The 22,243-nt window shown below is 41.5% G+C and overlaps 11 protein-coding genes across 11 annotated transcripts; 5 read left to right on the forward strand and 6 right to left on the reverse strand.

Annotated features, from left to right (window-relative positions):
* Positions 1 to 35: 35 nt before the first annotated feature.
* On the reverse strand, positions 36 to 5,164 carry BRETT_002235 (uncharacterized protein; the record flags this gene model as incomplete). Its single annotated transcript, XM_041280770.1, has 2 exons — positions 36 to 4,985; positions 5,114 to 5,164. The coding sequence occupies 2 exons, from the start codon at positions 5,162 to 5,164 to the stop codon at positions 36 to 38; spliced, it is 5,001 nt and encodes a 1,666-aa protein (XP_041138561.1).
* A 338-nt stretch (positions 5,165 to 5,502) lies between these two features.
* BRETT_002236 (uncharacterized protein) lies at positions 5,503 to 5,817 on the forward strand (the record flags this gene model as incomplete). The annotated part of the gene is made up of 1 exon (XM_041280771.1): positions 5,503 to 5,817. The coding sequence occupies one exon, from the start codon at positions 5,503 to 5,505 to the stop codon at positions 5,815 to 5,817; it is 315 nt and encodes a 104-aa protein (XP_041138562.1).
* Positions 5,818 to 5,974: 157 nt separating this feature from the next.
* On the reverse strand, positions 5,975 to 7,219 carry BRETT_002237 (uncharacterized protein; the record flags this gene model as incomplete). The annotated part of the gene is made up of 1 exon (XM_041280772.1): positions 5,975 to 7,219. The coding sequence occupies one exon, from the start codon at positions 7,217 to 7,219 to the stop codon at positions 5,975 to 5,977; it is 1,245 nt and encodes a 414-aa protein (XP_041138563.1).
* Positions 7,220 to 7,799: 580 nt separating this feature from the next.
* PDX3 (pyridoxamine-phosphate oxidase) lies at positions 7,800 to 8,486 on the forward strand (the record flags this gene model as incomplete). Its single annotated transcript, XM_041280773.1, has 1 exon — positions 7,800 to 8,486. The coding sequence occupies one exon, from the start codon at positions 7,800 to 7,802 to the stop codon at positions 8,484 to 8,486; it is 687 nt and encodes a 228-aa protein (XP_041138564.1).
* Positions 8,487 to 8,679: 193 nt separating this feature from the next.
* PST2_1 (flavodoxin-like fold protein) lies at positions 8,680 to 9,285 on the reverse strand (the record flags this gene model as incomplete). The annotated part of the gene is made up of 1 exon (XM_041280774.1): positions 8,680 to 9,285. One exon carries the CDS (start codon positions 9,283 to 9,285, stop codon positions 8,680 to 8,682), a length of 606 nt encoding a protein of 201 aa, XP_041138565.1.
* Positions 9,286 to 10,254: 969 nt separating this feature from the next.
* On the reverse strand, positions 10,255 to 11,043 carry BRETT_002240 (uncharacterized protein; the record flags this gene model as incomplete). The annotated part of the gene is made up of 1 exon (XM_041280775.1): positions 10,255 to 11,043. The coding sequence occupies one exon, from the start codon at positions 11,041 to 11,043 to the stop codon at positions 10,255 to 10,257; it is 789 nt and encodes a 262-aa protein (XP_041138566.1).
* Positions 11,044 to 11,608: 565 nt separating this feature from the next.
* Positions 11,609 to 12,721, reverse strand: BRETT_002241 (uncharacterized protein; the record flags this gene model as incomplete). The annotated part of the gene is made up of 1 exon (XM_041280776.1): positions 11,609 to 12,721. The coding sequence occupies one exon, from the start codon at positions 12,719 to 12,721 to the stop codon at positions 11,609 to 11,611; it is 1,113 nt and encodes a 370-aa protein (XP_041138567.1).
* Positions 12,722 to 13,347: 626 nt separating this feature from the next.
* Positions 13,348 to 14,328, reverse strand: ELO3 (Elongation of fatty acids protein; the record flags this gene model as incomplete). Its single annotated transcript, XM_041280777.1, has 1 exon — positions 13,348 to 14,328. One exon carries the CDS (start codon positions 14,326 to 14,328, stop codon positions 13,348 to 13,350), a length of 981 nt encoding a protein of 326 aa, XP_041138568.1.
* A 3,046-nt stretch (positions 14,329 to 17,374) lies between these two features.
* Positions 17,375 to 17,737, forward strand: BRETT_002243 (uncharacterized protein; the record flags this gene model as incomplete). The annotated part of the gene is made up of 1 exon (XM_041280778.1): positions 17,375 to 17,737. The coding sequence occupies one exon, from the start codon at positions 17,375 to 17,377 to the stop codon at positions 17,735 to 17,737; it is 363 nt and encodes a 120-aa protein (XP_041138569.1).
* Positions 17,738 to 18,766: 1,029 nt separating this feature from the next.
* On the forward strand, positions 18,767 to 20,338 carry BRETT_002244 (uncharacterized protein; the record flags this gene model as incomplete). The annotated part of the gene is made up of 1 exon (XM_041280779.1): positions 18,767 to 20,338. One exon carries the CDS (start codon positions 18,767 to 18,769, stop codon positions 20,336 to 20,338), a length of 1,572 nt encoding a protein of 523 aa, XP_041138570.1.
* A 960-nt stretch (positions 20,339 to 21,298) lies between these two features.
* BRETT_002245 (uncharacterized protein) lies at positions 21,299 to 21,985 on the forward strand (the record flags this gene model as incomplete). The annotated part of the gene is made up of 1 exon (XM_041280780.1): positions 21,299 to 21,985. One exon carries the CDS (start codon positions 21,299 to 21,301, stop codon positions 21,983 to 21,985), a length of 687 nt encoding a protein of 228 aa, XP_041138571.1.
* Between the last annotated feature and the right edge of the window lie 258 nt (positions 21,986 to 22,243).

Consider the following 22,243-nt stretch of genomic DNA (forward strand, 5'->3'; position numbering starts at 1 on the left):
AATAAATAACGAAATATAAATGTTTTCAGATATTTTCAAAGTTGCTCTTTCTTCTTTTTTGTACGCTTTCTGCCTTTATGCTGACTCCTTGGTGCTTTTTTATTGTCCTCTCTTCCAAGTTCACGACCTGTGCTTGATCCCGTATTACTTTGATTGCTGTGATTATTATGCTGACGACGATTTGATATCTTCTTCTTACCACCACCTCTTCTCCTATTCGAATGTGTACTACTGCTTCCTTCTGCAGGTGTTCTTCCTGCCTTCATTTGACCTTGAACTCGTGCACTTTCTTCTTTCCACCATTGATCAAACGCCTCTTCCCGCTGTATGTCCTCCAAAGAAACATTTTGGTTTTGCTGCCTCTGCTCCATACTCTCATTTAGCTTTTCTTCGAATAGAACCGAATCAAATGATGTGATAGCTTTCCCGGAAGTTTTATCAGACGCATCAGGTGTTATACTGCCCCACACATTCCCACGTGAAAACCTGGTATCTATTCCAACACTACTTTTTCTTGTACTCGTTCCGACTTTGGTGACAGAAACATCCAAAGCTGGTAATTCCTCAGGGCTCACAGAATTCCAAGTTGAACCTTTCGTCCATGGTGCACTGACAGGCTTTACCGGCTTTCCATTCCTGTTATCATTACTCTTTAATTTCGAAGTGGCTGCCCTTCTCTTACGTTCCTTTTGTGATAATCTTGGCATAAACGTGCTGCCACCTGTCTTAGAAGAGATATTTGAATTACCACTTTCAGACTCTGAAGCCTTCCTTATAGCATCTCCAAGTGTTGGCATATATTCTGAAGAAATAGACTTCCTGAACGAGCCCGAGCTTGAAGTTGTACGAGATGGAACTAAGGATTGAGCTGCCAAGAATGGACCCGAGGGTCTGGAACTTTGTGCCAAAGATACTCTCCTACCAGAGTGTGAAATAATACTTGCCACAGAATTTGAGGTTGAAACGGGAACCGACCCCGGGACAATATGCGTAACACTTCCTTGCCTACCACTAGAAGAACTAGAACGAGAAATTGGTAGTGAAGTCGAGCTCCGGCGCCTAGAATTAGACTTTCTTCTATGAGAAACAATCACAAAGTCCCTTTTACTGGAGTCATCTGGATCCAAGTCATCATCTTCAATAGCACTGCCACTAGCAAAGGAGTCAGTGCTGGAATTGAAGCTTCGGTTAGATCTATTAAAGAGCAGCCCTGAACTTTCTGGTTGCTGCACCGTATGTGCACCTGGAATAGACTCATGACTTGAAGATCTACGCCTTGAAGTAAAGGCATTATCTATGCTTCCCTTTTTCTTTGAAGATGGACGGCTTTTGCTGCCATTACTCCTGCTAGAAAACAAATCCTCATCCTCCTTGAACGAACCAAGAGCATCCCAAAGCAAAGGATGAACAAAGTGGCTGTTAAATTTGTTGACATCAGAAACAAATTGCATGATCAAACCATTCGGATGGGTATTTAGCAAATTCAAATTCTGCGATCCATCCCTGTTCAATATAGTTGGCTTATCCACCTGCTTGAACTCGTTGAATCGTTTAATATACGCGTCAATCTTCTTCAAAATGGTTCTGTTTTCTAAATCATCCACCTTGAAGAAGTTCTCATCGATAAGGAGTACGTCCAAATTGTTATAAACAAACCAAAGACAGTTTTCAAAAAGCTTCTCCGCATCTAAATCATATGATGCACGCAACAGAACCTCAATATTATCAAGACAGATGAAATCTTTGATACAAAGTTGAAGCTCGTCGACCAAACCATCCAAAAGCAGCTTATCTGCTATCACAATCATCTGCAAGCAGAAACTGACAAATTCATCGCAATCACCAAAGTAAATACCATCAAACAAATTTTCAATGTCTGATCCCGACAAAAACTTCATGACAACACCAAAGCAATCTTTTGAAACACCCGGAAACTCTAGGTTGCAAATATTTGGAACGTTTGAATCAGACCCATTCCATCTAAACATGGTTTCAAAGTAGACACTACGTGATGTAAGCAAATACTTTGGTGCCTTAATCGTACCATCATCCAGGCAAATAGTCACATCACCTGATGAACCATTTAGCAATAATTCTAGGTCCTTAAGGAGCGGTCTGATGCACTGAACTCTTCCCATCGGACTAACAACGCCAAAAAGTCTTGATAATGTATGAAATGCAACTCTAGTGCGCTGAATTTCAGCCGGAACCTTTCCTAATGGAAATTTATTCCACACATCAACATATTTCTCTGTATAAAGAAAATGAAGAAGAACAGCCACCGAACGAATAGTGACATCACCTGCTATCTTCAAAACAGATGGACATTCAAGAACAACCCTCATCTTACATTTTACATCACCAAGGTCCCTTCCAATGGAGTTTCCATTGAATAGATTCGCCACTGGTGGACATCTCTGTGAGATCCAGTTTTTATGTGCATGAAAGGTAAAAGCTTTTCCCAAAACGTCGTCAACAACATCAATATTCAAATCATAGTGCTTACAATCTGAGTCAAGGCTTTTCATCGATAGCCAATAATCGATGTTCTCAGCCATCAAAAGATCGTCAAACCCTTCGATGTCTTCATATTTATACCGAATTGAATTTTCAGGTGGAGGACAGATCCAGCGAGTCAAGTACCGCTTGTACAATCTGTCATTTTCCTCTAATGCCGATTGCCGTAAAACTTGAATTGTATCATGCTCCGAATCATTTTGATTGAAGTCTAAAGAAACTTCATCCATTGACTCACTAGCTATATCGCTTTCTGTCCTGAAAACAAAGTCGGTCTTGAAAGTATCACTTTCAACAAGTGCAGGATGCTTACTATCATCAACAATGTATCTCTTCTGAAGGTGCCTGTTACCAAGCTCGTAAAGAGGGGACAAATGACCAATATCACGCAAAACAGTACTTTTACGTAATCTGTGCTGAAGCATGTCAATATCATCCCTGATAAAGAAAAATTTCCCAAATGATGGATCTGAAGTAACACGAGCGACCCTATTCAACCCTGGAATTTTCATGAATTTGTATCTTTTAGAGATGAGACCTTGACTGGAATAGGCATGCTTAACTTTAACTCTTTTTACTCTTCGATAGACGCTTCCATCTGCAACACATATTATAATAGAGCCATCATTACCCATACTAGCATCTGTGCATCTCATATGACGCTTTGTGGCTTTCCATACAGTCGAAAAATTGAGCATGCTATTTAGCTCAGCTGCATTTTTAGCATGCGTATCCAATACAAACTGTCCAATATCACCATTATCATAGATCATGAGGCAAAGATTCGACGCTTTTTGAGTGACAAGCTTTACAATATGCTTTCTTTTCGATAGCGCACGTGGCTTGAAAGTGCCAAAATTTGACTCATCAATCTTTGATAATAATGGTGGTGTGATTTTCACGTGGAAACCATGCAAGTACGCATGAATCTCCTCCTTATCTGATAAAACCAATGTAGTATGATCTATCGCACAAACTTGGACAATGGTGCCATATTTGAACTCCAACTTGTGGGGAAAAACCTCAATTGGGAAGGCAGATGGGGAAACCGAAGTTTTAAAGTTTTCACTCGAAACTGTAGGAAATCCAAGCTGGCCAATATTTGCTCCCCACACATAAAGTTCCCTGGAGGTGTAAGCAATCGTGTGAAAACGAGAACATGCGACACCAATCAATCTTGAGTGCAGTTTGCGGATATCTCCATTACACACAAGCTTTGGAGTAGGCTGAATTCCATCTGTCTGTGATCTCACATTGTCCAACAAGTATCCGAGCTGACCATATGTGTTTGCACCCCAAGTAAATATCTTATTTGATGAGGTTAGACAAACAGAGTGATTATCAGAAACGTCTACCGCTATAATTTGCTCTTTGAAAAGAGCTGGAATAGGGACATAACAATTTCCGGATGTTAAACTTGATCCGGGACATCCTAATCTGCCGTTCGAAGATTGACCAGCTACAAAAATATTTCCGCAGGGTTCGCATGTCAAAATAACACGGTGGAAGCTGGAAATAGCGGTAAACCTAATTCTAGGCAAAGAAATGCTGTCGCTAAAACGCTTATAATAATCTCTGGAGCCATAATGTAACTTCAAGGTCTGTAAATCAACTCTTTCAAGAGCGAATGGATCAGTAGGATTAATATTTAACGCCAAAAACAAGAGATCAGAGCCACCTCTCTTAGGAACAAACAACATGTTCGTCAAAAAGGAAGATGATAGATCTATCCTATGCTCAGAAATTTCATGACTCTCAAGCGCTTCATTATTCTGGGTATCCGTTGCAGTTACATTATCCTGATCTCGTTTATGAGAACTCTTTTGGACTTTGAATCTTTTGACGACGTTAATTTCACTTAAACAGCTTGCAAAAGAGGTAGCCCGTTTGTTCTGGAACCGAGTTTTGTGTATTCGACCAATGCTTTCAGGAATCCAGTGCAAACTTGTGATCCCCTCGCTGCTTAGAAGATCTAGAGGTGTGTATCCATTTCTATCTTTCGATCTCAATAGTTTTAAAGATCCAGGCAAACGCAATAGCATTCGAGCTATAATAAAGTTTTTGTGGAAAATTGCAAAATGTAGACAGTTCCATTTGCTTTCATAGTCACAGACAGTGATGTCTATGCTTGGATTCTTTAGTAATTTGGATAAAAGTTTATAGCTGTTGGTAATGCACAAAATATGGAGTAAAGTCCTTCCTAAAAGGTCTCTTTTCTCAAGTTGGTCTGAGGGTAAAGATGATAATGAGTTGATAAACTTTTTTGACAAGGGTGTATCTGGCGAGTCTTCAAAAAGAGCCATCTGCTTTAAAAAGCTGGCATCACAGTAACTTTCGGTTGAAAGGGTACCCTGAGCATTTTGCCCGGAGGCCCCCCTATTATCTAAAGTTGTTACGGCGGCGAATTTTAAAACATGTTCACGGCTATTCTGCCTGTCTGTAGATGTTATATTTTTCGTAGGGTGGTGCTTTTTTATAATGCGATGATGTGTGTCGATGCTTATTGATAGTTGCTATGATTTATTAGAGAGGGTCGATGCTAATCTAATTGCCTGTGAAAAGATAACCCTTGTGTGAAATACGCCAGAATGCCAACCTTCCCAATTCTGTAAATAAAAGCCTCTAAAATGTGATATGGGAGGAACATCAACAGGTTAGCAAAACTACTGTAAGGTAGCATCAAGGCCAACTTTAATAAATCCGGCCTGGAAACGTGCCCCTCGAGCGAAAAAAAAAGAGAAAAAGGAGATGGCCAGTCGACGACGGGGTCAGCTGATGTACGGATGTGAGGGGCATTTTTTTAAGAAAATTTAGGATGGTGGAAAAAAGTACCAGAAGCCAAACAAGAAGATTGATAGAAAGCTGGTTATGCGCTCATTAATAGCATCGATTCTACAACAATAATTCATTTTTCTGGAAAGAGGTGTACAAGGTGGCATATAAGAATATAGAAGTGCTTTGGAAATGTCTTTTTTTTTGGGATCGATGTCTGATCCATCCATGGCAGATGTGAACCCAGAAAAAATGGAATTGGCCAAATTTCAGTTCGACACATTGTCTGCATTGCAAAACTCTCTTTTTCACAGCTGTGCCATGAAGTGCATACCGCTAGACTATGGAGAAGAGGATATGAACAAGGGCGAAATGTCGTGTACAGACCGGTGCGTGGCAAAATTTATGAGGAGCTACCGATTATTGAGTGATTATGTCCAGCAGGCTGGATTTACAGATTCGGATCTAAAGCATTACGAGAATATTAAGCAGAAACTACGGCAGAGTATGCAGAACGAGAAAAATTAGTGTTGTCGATTGAGAGAGCTTGCGTGAAGCGCTTCGTGTATGATTAGTTCAATCTATAGATGTGCCTGAAAATAATGATAACGGATTAAACAGGAAAGTCGAACGGAAAGGAAGCAAGATTAAAAAAAAGGAAAGATCATTAATAGCTGTAAAGGCATCATGCTGTGGCAAGGTGCTTGTCCTTGACATTTGTTTGCAATTGCGTTTGTGTAGGTTCAGATGTAGCAGTTAAAGGAATGACATCGTCAGTGTTTAGATAATTATTCAAATCATCGCCCTCATCATCGTCAATGACAAATGCATCTGTGTTCGAAGAATTTTCAAATGGTCCAAGGGCAAAAACATCTCCAGATTCCGGTTTGAGTGGATCGCTGGCTAGAGGATCATGACAATGAAATGAAGTATAAGACCAGCGGCAAAACTTATCACAAACAGGTAAGTGACCTGAAATTTTGACGATACCAAAAAATGTGACAGATAGACAGCTTCCAACAACAAGATCGATGAAGTAATGATGCGTGAGATACATTGTTGAGTACCAGAGCCAGAGCACATAGGTACACCATAAGGGTCTAAGACGTGGGAAAAGATAGCATAGCCACAAACAATCCATTGTGGCACATCCAGAATGAAGAGAAGGCATTGCACCAAAGATGAGAGGTGAATTAGTGAAAGTCGAGGTGTACATATCGAATCCAAGAAGTTTGTCAATTCTCCCGAGTCCTCCAGGTGAGCCTTTCATACTGTAATTTGCCTTTTCTAGTCCATGTAGAACTTTATACCAAGGAGGTGCAGCCGGAAAAAGAAGATCTTGAATTACCACACCCACAAGATTCATGCAACCAAAAGACCAGGCGAAATAGCGGAGAGTGGTGGGCGGTCCAAATATCCAGATTAGTGCTGCCACTATGAATGGGAGTGAAAAGTGCATTAATCCATAAGGTAACCAGGCAAGTATGTCCAAGAATGTGCAAGTGTATGAAGCCAAGATCTGGGAGAGGTTATCGCCAAAAAATATGGTTTCAACAGCTGGAAGAACTGTCACAGTTATAGGCCGTCGAAGGGAGAGTGGGACGTATTGAGAGGAAAAGAATAGAAAGACCCATCCTAGGACCGGAAGTGCGTAACGAAAGAATTGTGATAATATTGGAATTAGAAGCACAAAGATGAAGCCAAAGACGATTAGAACTGCAGCCCAAGCGGGGATAGGGATAATGAGAAGCGAAAATGTTATTGCAGCGATGAAAATGCAGGTTTGAAAGATGATGACAGGAGTTGAAGTTCTGATAAGGTACCTGATGGTAACCAATGGGTTTAAAGCCAAGGTTAGTTTAGGTAAGTCATTTCCGAGCTTCCTGCTGCCCTTATACTCTACGTAAAGCCTTTTGATAATATTGGGCATGCAGTATGTGCAGAAATGTTTCTTGTTGAATAATAGATGTTATGAATTTTGAGGAGTGACTTGAAGAGAAAGTAATACGCTGATCGGAAGGATCGGCTTTTTGTGAGTGTGACGATAAAAGAAAATTATCCGAAAAAAAATATATATATATAAACAGAGTGAAAGTGAAATTTTGGGATGATTAATGTGCCGTCGTTCACAAGATCGATCGACGCAAAATATTGATCGAATGATCTTCAAAAAAATGATCTCTGAATTTTGAATTTCAAATTTGAATTTTTTCCTGCTCTCAAAACAGATATGTTGTTCTAGCAATTCCGTGGCTCCCAAACCCGATACTCACCAATGACTCAGTGCCGCTGGTTTAGGCAAGATAAGCCGCGAAAGGAAGTCACAGCCGTTTTCGAGAAAAAGTACTTTTAATCGCTGAAATTTACTTTGCCGGATATCGTATAAATAAGAGGGCCTCGAGCTGACCTGTAATCCGAGAAGTGTAGTTATCTTTTTACTTGTCACACATTCACCATTTTTCCTTTGATATTGTTGATTTTACTACATAGAAAAGAATAGAGTAATATAAATGACAGCAGATAAAACAGATAAGCCAATCATCTTTGCGCCAAAGACGTACCAGTATGAAAAAGGTACTCTGAATGAAAAGGACGTGCTTGCAAACCCAATTGACCAGTTTACCAAATGGTTCAAGGAAGCTCAGGCTGATCCAACAGAGACGATTCCAGAGGCCGTGGCACTGGCAACAGCATCTCTTCCTTCGGGCCGTGTTTCTTGCCGAGTTGTGCTTTTCAAAGAGTTAGATGAGAGAGGATTTATGATTTTCTCCAACTTTGGCACATCCAAAAAGGAGAATGACCTAGTTACGAACCCACATGCTGCAATTACATTCTTCTGGAAGAATTTGCAGAGACAGGTGCGTGTGGAAGGAGAGGTTGAGCACGTTGGATATGAAATGTCATCGAAGTACTTCCAGACGAGACCTAGAGGCTCAAAGATTGGTGCTCATACTTCGAAGCAATCAACAGTGCTTAAAAACAGACAGGAACTTGAAGATGATCTAAAGGTGAACACAGAGAAATTCAAGGATACTCCTGATAACGAGATTCCATGCCCAAAGAGGTGGGGTGGAATTAGAATTGTTCCATTGGAGATTGAGTTTTGGCAAGGAAGAAAGAGCAGACTACATGATAGAATTACTTACAGAAGAGACACCACTGATGGAGAGTGGAAGATCTTCAGGTTGGCACCATAAGAATGATTTTCGTCATTGCTGTGGAATTCCTTTGCTTTTGCGTTTTTGCTCATTTTCCTTTTATTTACCCTTTGCGGTCTACACTAACGAGACGAATGAATAAAATAATCCGAATATAACTTATATTTCAAGTTTCAAGTAACGTATATAGTAGGAAAAAAAAGAAGCAGGATCAGATAGATACTCATCTCATCTAGTTCTTGGTGAGCTGAGCAGCCACCTTGGCAAACTCCTCACCCTGGATGTGGGCGATCTTCAACTCCAATTCGGAAGGAGTTCTTGAGCCGTCGGCACCAGCGAGACATCCGGCACCCCAAGCAGAGCCACCGTGAGCCTCAGAAGTGGTTCCAAGCTCACCGAAGGCCTTGGCAAATCCTAGAGGCACATAAATCATACCGTGATGTGCGAAAGTAGACAACAATGAGACAGCAGTCATCTCGTTACCACCACCAGTGTTGGTAGAGACAAAGACACCTGCTGGTTTGTGGTACAAAGCACCCTTGGCCCACAAACCACCGGTTCCGTCGATGAAAGACTTGAGCTGGCTTGGCATGTTTCCGAAACGGGTTGGGACACCAAACAAAATGGCATCGTATGAAGTGAGGGTGTCAGTTGTGGCAATTGGGTAATCTGGCTTCTTTGGGGCGCTCAAAATCTTCAAGATGTTTTCTGGAAGGGTTTCGGGAACCTGGAAAATGTCTGCTTGGGAGCCAGCAGCCTCAACTCCCTTTTTCACAGCTTCTGCCAATTCACTAATGTGGTGGTATAAAGTATAGATGATAATTGCGACTTTGGCCATTTTTTATGTTGTATGTATAATGTATAATACGATTGAGTACTGATAAACGATAAAAAGCAGACAAACTTTTAAAGGAGAAAGCAGACGCACACAGAGAATTACTGTGCCTTTTTATACCAACGGAGATTAACGATGGGGATTTTTACATATTTTACGTGGAGGACAATTGATTATTGAGCCACTGCCTGAAACCTTTACCCCCCGGATTTTGCTGACTAAGGATTATTAAATGGAGTCAACAATGCAGCACACAAATATTGAATAGAAATCGGTAGCCGCGAGAACCAAGGAATGCGATGGAAAAAAAAAAAGGACACAAGCGGAAAAAACAATCAAATTGGAAAAACATATTTGAAAAGGAAAATTGACATTGGTAAGCACGGTTGGTTGGTTTATCAGCAAAGTGCGAAATTACATTATCTTTTATCGGTTTGTATTCCATTAGTGCCTCACGCGAAATTCTCCTATTTGTAAGAAATATATTATCTGCCACCATTGCTCTTGCCTAGATCTGGGGTTCAACTCGATACACAATTAACCTGTATAACGGATTAATCGGACTCGTCTTGCTTTGAATAATCAGCTGTCAGTTTGAAACCTGCCACCATACATTTTCATATTTGAAATTGTGTTGTCAATTCATTTTTCAATCGGACCCTCAGATTCACTCGAATGTTTTTTTAACGGATTCAGTGATCAAATTTCCAAATGAACACTTCTGTTCACTATCTGCGCTGAACAATCTTCTTTTTCGGCATTGAAAACTTCTTACGCTAACACACATGCCCTGATACCGACAATAAATGACTACTTCTGCAGCTGCCGATGCTGTGTATACGACTTCTACCGCTATTATCGGTATTAACGCTCAATTTATAAATATATCATACTATATTAATTATTTATCGCTGATCGCGTAGGAATAGTCTGTTTAGATTAGTTTAAACCGCTCAGTTGTATTGGCTCAACTCAGCTTAAAAACTTCTTCGTTTTGGCCAATATCCTCGACAAAAGTCCCTTCTTAGGCTCTTCCTTTGGAGCAGTTTTAGTAGTTTTTTTAGACTTGACAACAGGCTTGGTCTCTTTGGAAGCATTAGCATCAGTCTTTGCAGTTTTTTCTTCAGGCTTCGTGGTCTTCTTTTCAGCTGCAATTGACTTCTGTTGCTTAACAACCGTATTAGCAAACTCTTCACCCTGAATTCTGGCAATCTTAAGTTCAGTTTCTGAAGCTTGTCTTGATCCATCTGAGGCAGCAAGACATCCTGCACCCCATGGACTTGCACCATTAGGCTGGGAAAGATCACAGAATTCAGGATAAGCTTTTCCGTAACCCAATGGCACGTAGAGCATACCGTGATGGGCAAAAGTCGACAAACAATTGTATATTGTCAACTCTTTACCACCACCAGTACCTGTAGAAACGAAAACTCCAACTGGTTTGTGATACAAAGCACCGTTTGCCCATAATCCGCCGGTTCCATCTATGAACGCCTTGATTTGGGCAGGCATCGATCCGAAACGGGTTGGCATACCAAAAATGATACCATCATACTCAACTAGGGTGTCAGCAGTAGCAACTGGCAAGTCCAACTTTGGTGGATCTCCCAATTGCTTTCTGATATCATCTGAAAGTGTTTCTGGAACCTGGAAAACGTCAGCTTCTGCACCTTCAACGGAGTCCACTCCCTTTTTGACATCCTTGGCCATTGTGGCCACATGGCTGTATAGAGAATAAATAATAATTGCGATTTTAGCCATGATGATTTTCAAATTTTTTTATCTTATCTTCTTCCCTAGAGACTAAGGTATTAAATAGCTGGTTGCGTAACTATAAACTACTTGCTAAGAAAAGTACTTTTATCGGACATACACTCCGAGTAGTTTGATGAAAACAGGCAATCGCCTACGCGTTCATTATGTTTATATATATACTAGATTATATTCTCGGAGTAAGTATCCACGTTGACTAAGCGGATCTCAGAATTGGCCAAATCCGTCCAAGGTCCGAAAACAATTATTAATGAGGACAAAACCCCAATCGAAAAAAAAAATAGGAAAAAAAAGAAATTTACACACTTTCTGCTTCTGCACCGTGCATTGTGCATGGGAAAAGAAATTCTGACTAAGCAGAAAAAATTGCCATGTGTCAGCAGCGACAAAAAAATTAAAAGCTAAAATCTTAAATATCATTACCCTCTTTACTCCGCACTGTGTGTATACGCTCCCCGAATCAACACCGATACTTCTATATGATGTATGCGGTAAGAAACTACAAGTGACTTTTACAATTACAAATGTATTCCCAAAATTATCCCATTGTCTATTAACTGGCTCTCATTGGCATGGCATAGTGCTTTTTACCAACTCTTTTCACCTTGCAGAACTTTAGCAAGAACTTTTCAGGCTTTGTTCCCTTTTTGTTGATGCTATCTATAAATGGTTCGATCTCAGTAACTTCCCACTGTGGCTTTAGTGAAAAAAGCTGCGCGAATCTTCTCACTGGATCATCACTTAACATACTATCATCTAGATATGCAATCAATTTGTGATCTCCAAATGTGTAGTAACACCCACTAAGCGCCTGGTTGAGTTTAATTTGAGGTGTGTAATTGAATGGAAGTCGGAGCTTAAGCTCAATCATAAAATCGTCCAATTTGAGAGTTTTATGTTTCCGGAGCACCTCCAATCCAAATTGCCTGACTATCAGATCATCGTTGATTCCATCCTGTCCAAAGAATTTGCGTAGACACAATTCGATAAGCTCTTTCGGATGTTTTTCAAGGATTTCACCACCTAAAATACATTTTTTTGCCTCACAGTATTTGAATTTATTCAGCTCCTCCATTATATCTAGTTCATGTCCGGATTCAACCACTTGCTTTATCAGCTTCTCCACAATCTTGCCAATGCAGGTTGTTACAAGTGCGTCTCCTGCAATGTAACAGCATCCTCTAAACTCGAATATTTGCTGTCTAGAAATAATATCCTCGAATTCAGCTTTTGAAGCTCTTGAATTCGCAAATAGATCCTTCAATGTGTATCCTTTTCCATCCTCACTATGGTTCACAGTATTACGAAGTTGCTCAATTGTTCGAATCGTGATTAGACCTGTCGTATCTACACCTGGCTTCACATCCTCAAGAATTAGTTTAGACTTAAAGTCATCGAACGAAACTCCAGCATCTTTCCCATTAACCTTGTCTGTATTCATCAACATTAAACAGTTGGACTGATTCTGTTGCCGTATTTTAAATGTTCGGCTGTCCGTAACTATCACTGGATAACCTTCCGTTGATGAGGATGCCTTCAGATACAATTTATCTTTTCCATCTTCAATGGCGCTTAAAATGTGATTGTTAAGAGTCACTAGATGCAATTTATAGTCGGATGACTGACTTTCCGGAGAAAGGACTGTATACACGTCATGTGTCTCCATACCGACTATCATTAACTTGGTTTATCAGTTCAATTGGCCAAGTTTGCTATTATTTTTCCCTACCAACTCACTTTTTCTAAAGATGTTGAACTTTTCACCCAAACGTACGCGTTAAAAAAAGGAAAAGAAAAATAAACGCGGGAAGCACGAATCACGGCAGTGCAAGAGCGAAAACATATAGCCCATGAAAAAGAGTTTCGTACATCGCAGAAATGAAACCAACCTTAGTCTTGTTGCTTTCTATTATTACATAGATTTATATAGGGTAAAGAGTTGCCACTCTCTTTTAGGGAAGACACAAATGAATGTGGATGAGCACAAAAAGAGAGAGAGAAAAAAAAAAGGCAGCGAAAAGAAGAAAGGTGAGAAAAAAGAAAGTAAAAGAAATCAGAAGGGAAATAGTAATGACAGTAACCGTGTATATCGAAGGGTTTGAGTGGAAGGAAGACATAAAAAAGACAAAGGAAGCAAAAAGTCGAATAACCGCCGAATTGGCAGCAGATGATATGATAAAAATGGACATCAGCACATGCAGAATACAGCAAATAATTTATCCATCTAATGTGTATTGAATTCTAGACTAGAGACATTGCATAAACTCGACACAAGCTTCAGCATGACTCTCATCAGGCCTTTCTAGACTTAGAAACCTTTCTAGCGGCAGGCTTTTCATCAACATCAACCTTCTTTGGAGTGCTCTTGGTGGCCTTCTTAGGCTTCTTATAGGCATTGATATAGAAAGAGATGAAAAGAAGCAAATAAGAAGACAAAATGAGGTATCCATAGGCGGCAGCATCCTGAGTTCCGTAGCAGGTACCCATATTTGGAAGATAGTCGTTGAAGAAACGGTTGGCATAGTAGGTATATGTTGCGAAATAGACAAAGACCAAATCAATCAAGAATTGGATGATCTGGACTCTTGTGACCCACTGTTTCCACCAAACATGAATTCCCAATGATGAGAGATAGTAGTAAAAGTACATCAGCACGTGAACAAACAAGTTCAGAGTAATGACAACCCACTCAACAGACGTGTGGCCAATAATTTGAGTGTAGCAAAGCAAAGCAGTTGCACCGTGATGATAAGTGTGGAGGAACTTCAAAGGCTTTCTTCTGAGCACCAAATAGATGGTATCCAACAACTCGTAGAATTTGACAAGATAGTTCAAGTAGTACAAGGTGATAAGTTTAGGTGTGAATGCCTCCTTGGAGCAAATAGCGTAGAAAAGTCCGTGGTAGTAAATTAGAGGAAAGACTTGCTCAACCATTAGAAGAAGCAAAACCAACGAAGCAATAGTAAGAATCATGTTATGCACCTGGAAGATGAAACTGAGATGCACGGGTTTAGCATTAACGGCACGCAGGATCGCCTGTCCACCAAAAATGACGATGTAATAGGCAATAATCGTCAAGATGGCTTCCTTGGGAGATGCCATAAATGTAACATTTGGAACAAATTTGAACTGTTCGGCAGGGTAACCAACAACAAATTCAAAAGCCTTGTTGAAAAATGGCCATAGTTCAACTCCAAATGGATGACTAGGTGTTGGTGGGCCGAACTTAAGGAGTGAAGTTTCGGTAAACACCTCTTGAATCTCTTGCGACATCTTTTTATGGGGAAAAGTGCACTATTCGGCTTTACTTCAATTCCTCACTCTTTCCGCTGGTTTGGGTATACTGCGAACACGTCGATGCCGACTAATGGGTGGAGAAAGCAGAAGTTGATGGAGGAAAAAGCACGAGCCAGAAAGAAAACAAAAAATTACAAAATGTGAAAAGAAGAAAGGATGAGAAGAACAGAAACGTGAAAACAAATATGTTACGGTATATGGGAAGTTGCAGGACAACCGAAAAAAAAAAAGCTAAACTGGAAAAAATGAAAGATGTAAATATAAAAAATAAATAATACAAAATGAATTGAACGAATATACGGGAAGCGAAATTTGGCAGAGGAAAGACAGAAAAGAACAAAAAAAAAAAACAGGGTACCTCTGAATAGTGTATTGCAGGTGATGATTAGATGAATCTTGCTGGAAACAAGTAAAAGTAATAAAATGGAGTAAACGCGGGTACTTCGCCTTATTGTTGATTGTCGGAATCTTTTTTTTTGTCGCTTCTGCTTTTACTTGCTGGTTAGTGGGACTTCCTCGGATGGAGGATGAATGAACAAATATGCAATAGCAGACAGCTTATTCATGTAGTCTAATTATTTATGCTTACTTGTATATTCTCTGTTACTTTTGAGAGTCTGTCTAGCAAGGATCTCAAAAGAATTTATGCTTATTACAACATCCAAATATATAAAAAGTCTCTTATTTGGTTTCTGTTTAAAAAAGCTTGGCTTCTCAACTCGGAGCTTTACCTAATTAGTTGAGGAAAATACCCGCTGAGGATCCGGTCCTTGGCATTCTAAACAGTACACATATTTTTTGCCAGTTAATTCCTAAAGCCCGGGTAAGTAAGGTTGATAACATTAACATTCATAACATTAGCATCTTGCATAATTGTCCATGCTATTCCTCCATCCTTGGGCAAATAGTCTGCAAAATAGTTTACCCGAGACCAACCGTTTTTTTTTCACCTCGAATTTCTTGAGAAATTGATCCACTCAACAATTTCGCCGAGCATTGTTTCCAGAACTGAGGAATTTGGACACCTCAAAATGAGACAGGTGGCCTTGAGTTTCAGAGTTATATAGAATAGCCGACTCGTTTAATTAATACCTTGATTGCACAAATCTGAGCAGAAATCCCATATTAACTACAAGCACATGCAAGTATTTTGTTCAAGTGCCGTATGCATTTTGCACCGGGAAAATATGGAGAAAAAGTATTTCATGATATTTCCTATTTGGGTAATCTGATCGACATATGAGCATCGTGAGTATCTCGGTTCATACTGCCTTATAGCTTTTCTAGAACGAACCTATTACTGACAACATTGTAGAAGCGATATGATGAAGTATCAGGCACAAAATTTTACCAAGGATCGTTATTTTTCGGAGTAAAGCAGCCTATTGGTGGAAAATATTTGTCTGGAAAAATAACACGATGCTGGTTCGGAGATCAGGCGCGGCTTTCGCCGAAAAGAAGAATGGGGATTGAAAAATGTGCAAGGCGGAAAAAGCCACAAGCCAATTTATGCTTGTTGGATTTTGGGGAAGAGGTCAAGTTCCAAGCCGCAGGGATTTGCTTTCAAGGTAGGGCTAACACATCAAATCAAACGGATTTTAAAAAAGTGGGGAGGTGAATGAATAAGATCTGTGTTTTTGAGAGATTTACTCGCAGCCAAATTACAATGGTTGTGTGTTTAGTGTGGGTCACTTTCCGGAGGTACACCGGGAATTGTACAGTAATTGTGTGTGGGACATTTAGAGTGAAAGGAAGTTCTTGGTTTAGTCTGCATTTGACACAGCTGCAAAAAGATTCGTCCAGCAAAAGTATGCAGTTCGGGAAACTCAGCCGTCGGAAAGTTACTCCTAATAAGGGATATTAAAGATATATTTGGTAGTGGAAAGTTTGAGCTGGAACAGTTCGAAATTGGAATGATGAATTGAGTGTGACAGGGAGTAAAGACAAAGCAAGAGTCAGTATCACCATATTCTGGCCTTTGATAATGTAATCGGTATTGTGTATAGTATTATGTATAGTATTGTGTATAGTATTGTGTATAGTATTGTGTATAGTATTGTGTATAGTATCCTGCATAGTATCGTGTGTAGTGTTGTGTATGGTATCGTGTGTATTATTGTGGGTAGAATTGTGTACAGTATCGTCTATAGTGTAGTGTTTGAAGTAGTGAAAAATATAATAGTGTTTGTGACACATTGATCATTCAAGGAAATTATGGCCGGAGCACTTTCATTTAAGATGATCCCATGCATCGGCCTTTCCAATAACCACACTTGTTTTGTGTAGTTGTCAGTTTGTTTTGCCTACCCACGCAAAGCATCATATTTATCTTCATATCTGTACTCGAAACCCAGGTACCCAGTACATCGACGCGTCGACTCTGGAAAAGTTTTCAACTGAAAAGTCGAAGTGAAAAATTCTTGGGCTCTTTTTCAGCCATCCGGCTGTGCTAAAACTTCCTCGAGCGCCATGCGCGAGATTTCCCAGATGGCCGGCGCGGTAAATTTCAAAACCCTGGATCGTGCGCCCGCAAGTGGCCGGCGGAACAGATGCGCAGCGCAGGCCTTCGGTGGCAAACCGTGGGAACCGGGGAAAAAGGGGTAAAACTCACAGGCGCCGTGCAACAGGAATAAACGCGAGATCAGAAAGCCACAACTCGCACACAGAAGTTGAACGAAAAAGGGACGAGAATGGAATCCAAAAGAAAAATTGGCAATTTGGTATAATAGCGTGCGCATAGCGCTCTGGCGCACGAGCTTGGGGCAGGCATCTTGAAAAGTGGAAAATAGCGGACAGCGTTGGATCTACGCTATGTCTGGTATACGGTCATCGCCGCGCTAGCGCATTTGCAGCCATGCTCCAGAAAAAGTAGAAAAAACAAAGAGGAAGTAAAATAAAAAATTTCTGACCGTTGGCCGAGCGCTTGACGCTGTATTGTTCGGGCGCCACCTGCTAGTCATGGACACCGAAGTCTAGGCAAAGTGCGCAGGCAAGAAAAAGAAAAGTGACAATTACTAGAACAATGGAAATTGGCAAACAAAACAAAAGCCGCGCACCAGAACTGTTTTGGCCACTTAACAGTCACCCAAAATGGAAGCGCGAAAACAAAGAAAACAGCGATCAAAGTCGTGCACAATCAGGGCGCCGTGATCTAGAGAATCAGCCGTTGCGCAGAGAACAAAGGAAATATACCGCAGGAGCGGCCGTCGGGAGGTTGGTAAATAATCAGCGGCTGAAAAGGAAACGGCTGGATGGCGCTCCAGCCACCCCGCTGGCATTGTTGCCGGTGTCAGCACTTTCGTATGCGCACCTGGCCTACGATAACTGGTTACCGAGGTTGAGCGATGCGCGTAATCGCAGCGCACGAATTAAGCTATGCATATGAAAATGTAGGGAAACGGGCTATAAATAAAATGAGCATGAATAAAAAATAAGCCGAAAGAAAGAAAAAAAAAGAAATTTGAAACTGCACACCTACCAACTGTACGTATAAAATCTCCCCATGTTCAAATTTAATAATAATAACATACAAGTAATAACAATTATAAATACACATCTGTTCTACTTCCACTTTTGATTTGGCTTCCAAACCAACATCCTGGTTTTCGTATTTTTTTTTCTTTCTTATTGCTGGGTTTCAGATCTCCACATTTGATTGCTTTCGATCATCCTTTCGTCCTTAGTGAATTTTCCTGCTTTACTTTGCTACCACCAACTAAACTCCGCCCAACTTTTCAGTTCGGGACACCTTGTTACTAATATTTTTCATTCACTTGAGACAGGCGGGTTTTTTAGTTTATATTTTCAGCCTATCCCATTTGTACAAACATATAGCATAGCATCGAAATAGAGTATCGAGCTAGCCCATTTGTACAGAGATTTGATTGAGTAAGGTTGGATTTTTAGATCGAATCAGATTGGAATAGTACGGATCATACGAAATTAGATAGTTCGTTTGAATCAGATCAACCAGATTATTCTCGCCATATTGGATCAATCAAATTATTCATACCAAATAGGATCAAACCTTATCCTATCGTATCGAATCTGAGTCTCACTCCCTACAGTTGAACGACGGGATATTCCATAGAACACATTTATTTCAGCAGTCTCTACTCCTTCAGAACTTCCGCAATAGTCTACTACCCATTCCAGACTCTGTTGTTTTGCCAAAGGTATCTCGTATCACCCTGTTTGCTTTCATCATAAATTAATCACAGGCAGGACTCTCTCTCACCACTCTGAATTTTTTGAAAAAATTTGCAGCTGCGAAAAAGAAAAATTTCAAAGCCTCACTTCGCTTTGGCCTCACCTCGCATTACGTCAGCCGGCACAGTCCTTGACTGCACATCATTACACCAGCTTTTTCCCAGATCAGCATTTTGCATTTCTTTAGCGTGGCTTCCAGTGCAATATGTCTTCAATCACAATCGGATCGGCAGCTGCCGCATCCCTTCTGAACCACTACGAGCAGAACAACAACAACAACAACAATAATAATAATAGTAATAATCAGTCGCACATCCTTCCACCACCTTTGACGGGCGCTGCGCAGCAACAACAAACACAAACAAAAAAGGAGTATCAGAGTTCCATTGAGCCGAGGTTGCAATCGCAGACTGCGCTTCCATCGGCATCATATTCGTCGAATTCTTCCTCATCCGCGAGCCTTGCGGGGCGCTGCGCCGCTAGCAGCAAGACTTCGCGCTCGCCTTCCGCCGCAGGTCCGTCCGTCATATTGCCGCCGCTGGGCGCATCCCAGGTCGGTGCCGACCCCGCTCAGCCCGGTTCTACCGCCGCAGGCTCCTGCGCCACGGCGCCGCAGAGCGCAGGCGCGGGCGCGCAGTACGGCATTCCCGCAAAGCCTTCGTACCCTTCTTCGGGTGCTTCCTCGTCCACTTTGCCTCCACTTTTCAAGCTGGTCATGGACTCGACACTCCCGATGATGAGCTATCCAACGCCGGGGCAGCCGCAGGTGCAGCAGACGCAGCAGCATGGTCAGCAGCAAGCGCAGCAACAGGTGCAGGCGCAGGCGCAACAGCTTGCGCAACAGGCCGGTGACACCCTGCGCGCATCCACGCCCTCACCGCAATACCGGTACCCAATGGCGATGCCGCAGTCAGCCATGTACTTTGCGCCAATGCAGCAGCTCCCTACACCACCGCAACAACAACAACAACAGCAACAGCAGGTGCAGCGCTCGCAATCTGCGCAGCCCACACAACAGGCGCAACCAGGCCAGTCGTACCAGCCATTCCAGTTGATGAATTCCGGTATTCGTGGCCTGGGCCAGCGCCCACTATTCTCCCCTGGTTCGAGCCAGTTCTCGCTCTCAAGACTAACAAGCCCAACACACGGAAATGCTATGGCGCGGTTCTCGTATCCGGCTGCAACACTGGGACATTCCGGCGGAATTCTGGGTGCAGGGTTGCCGAGCGCAGGGACGATGGCGCTAAACGGCGCTGGACCCGCAGACAGCGGCAGGAAGCGCAAGCGCGTTGGCGCCAGCGCGGTGTCAGGCGCCCGCAAGAAAAGAGAGTGCCCCATCTGCCACAACTTCTACTCGAACCTCACCACTCACAAATCCATCCACAACAAGGGCTCAAAGCCCTATAGCTGCCCCACGTGCATGCGCGCCTTCAAGCGGCTCAACGACTTGATTCGCCACGAAAAGTGCCACCGCTCAAAAGAAGGATTCTGGGAATATCAATGCCCATTTCACCCGGGACCGAATTCCAAGGCGGTGCGCGGTGAACTCTGCCACCAAACTGGTTGCTTTACGAGGTGTGACACGTACAAAAACCACCTAAAGGCAATCCATTTCCAATACCCACCCAACACGATGAAAAGCGAGCGGTCAAAAGTTAGTGGGCACTGTAAAGAGTGCGGAATGTACTTTAAGAGTGTCCAGGATTGGCTGAAGTTGCATATAGCCACTGGTGCATGCCCACGGATTATTGACAGGGGCAGTCTTGCCCATAAATAGACTACCTGGGGTTTGTGCTTTACGCTTTTGTTTTCATCTTCATGTTGCTGTTAATGATCTTCAACGAATTTTGCTTTTTTCTTCTCTTCTCTTCTCTTCTCTACTTTACTTCATCCTGCTTTGCTTTTTGAACATACGCTCCCTCCTATTTATTTGTACAATATCAGGTCTAACGGAGATACATGTCCTTCAGACTGTGTACTTGAACTGTGTACTTCGAAAATATAGGTTCTGCGTTTGACTTTGGCCTGTAGTGTAGCACTTTACTTGCTGCTAACTGCCCTTCCATCTGTGTACGGATGTCTCTGGATGTCTTTGGATTACGTAAGCTTGGGGAAAAGGGTGGGATGCTTTCGGAAACTGGTAGCGCGACAACGGCTTGGGGTTTAAAAAAAAAAAAATTAAACGGGGATTCGTTTATTGCAGATCTTCAATATTGTACAGAACATAACATTACTTAAGGTGCAACCTATAAAATGCTTAAGTGAGAATGCCTGTCTGTTAAACTGAGGATGCATCACCAATAAAAGCAAATATTATTACGCATTACCCCCGGTATGGGGATATTTTCGCTTCTTGCTGTATCCGGCAATAAATTCCAGACTTTCCGATGCCCCAATTTCTTCCGTGAGCAGATAGATAAGTTGGACCAAAACAGAGCAAACCATAAAGAAGCCCAAGAGATTCGACTTATTTTAGTTCATTTACGTTCAACTCAAACCAATTAAAGTTCAAATCAGTTCAACTCCAATCATTCCTACTTTTAAAATATCCGGAGTTGAAATATTTTACTTTCATTGCCGAATTTTTATATCTCCGCACAACAGAAAATTTATCCACACATCCGACTGAAGCCATTAACCAACAGAAATTCATTCATACTCTCATCTGCTCTTACAATTACTTCGCACTTGAACAGCAACATTCAATTTTCTACATATCCTCTAGCATTCAATCATCATGTGGTGTCAAATGGCAATTGCTGCGGCAGGCTTATTTGCTGCAACATCTTTCAAATACCTTCCTTTTGCTTATTTCTTCCGGTTCTATGCGATTCCAATAAAGTACTTCATATTCAAAAGCAAACCTTCAGATTTGAAGCAGTTCAAGGACCGGGTTCACCGCTCAAAGCTTTCACTTTTTGCCCCGGTCACTAAGCATACCTACTGTTGTCCAATGGAATGCGATTTTTTCGGGTTTCACAAGAATAACGGCACATACCAGGTGGAATTGGACTTGAACAGAACAGAGACAATTTTGGACAAGTTGTATCCATACCTCATGGACTTCCACAAGGAAAAAGACAAGTACCCATACATTCCGTTGGCCACAATTGGTATCTACTTCATGAAGGAAATCCTTCCATTCCAGAAATACCGTGTCGAAAATAGGATTCTCACATGGGATGAGAAGTGGATTTTTGTGCTCAGTAAGTTTATAGTTGGAGACAGAACCGTTTCGCTGAGTGTTGGGAAGTTGGTTTTTAAAGACAATCGACGCACAATTAAGCCTGCAGAGGTTATTTCATCTTGTGGGTACGATTGTCCTGAAGTTGAGAAGATCAGACTCGAGAACTTGAAATATGTCAAGAGCTTTATTGATCCGCACGATTTTCTTAATTTGAGCTTCAAACCGGAAGCCAATTAATGCCGGGAGCAGGATGAATGTATCGCAGTGCGTTGTCATTTTCCTTGTATTGCATTTACTACAATTGTGTAAGGTTATGTACAGGAAGAAATTTATATATAATCGTATGTGTAGAACAGGTGGTGTGGAGTAAATGAGTGCTGTATTATTTCCAAACGCTATTAAAAATTCGCATTAGGGTTTCACATTAAGGTTTTGCATTGAAGTGTCATATTCAACATTCGCATTAACGTTTCACATCAAAGCATGATCCGTGCC

This window comes from Brettanomyces bruxellensis, chromosome 9 (genome assembly GCF_011074885.1).
Source record: "Brettanomyces bruxellensis chromosome 9, complete sequence".
NCBI lineage: Eukaryota > Fungi > Ascomycota > Pichiomycetes > Pichiales > Pichiaceae > Brettanomyces > Brettanomyces bruxellensis.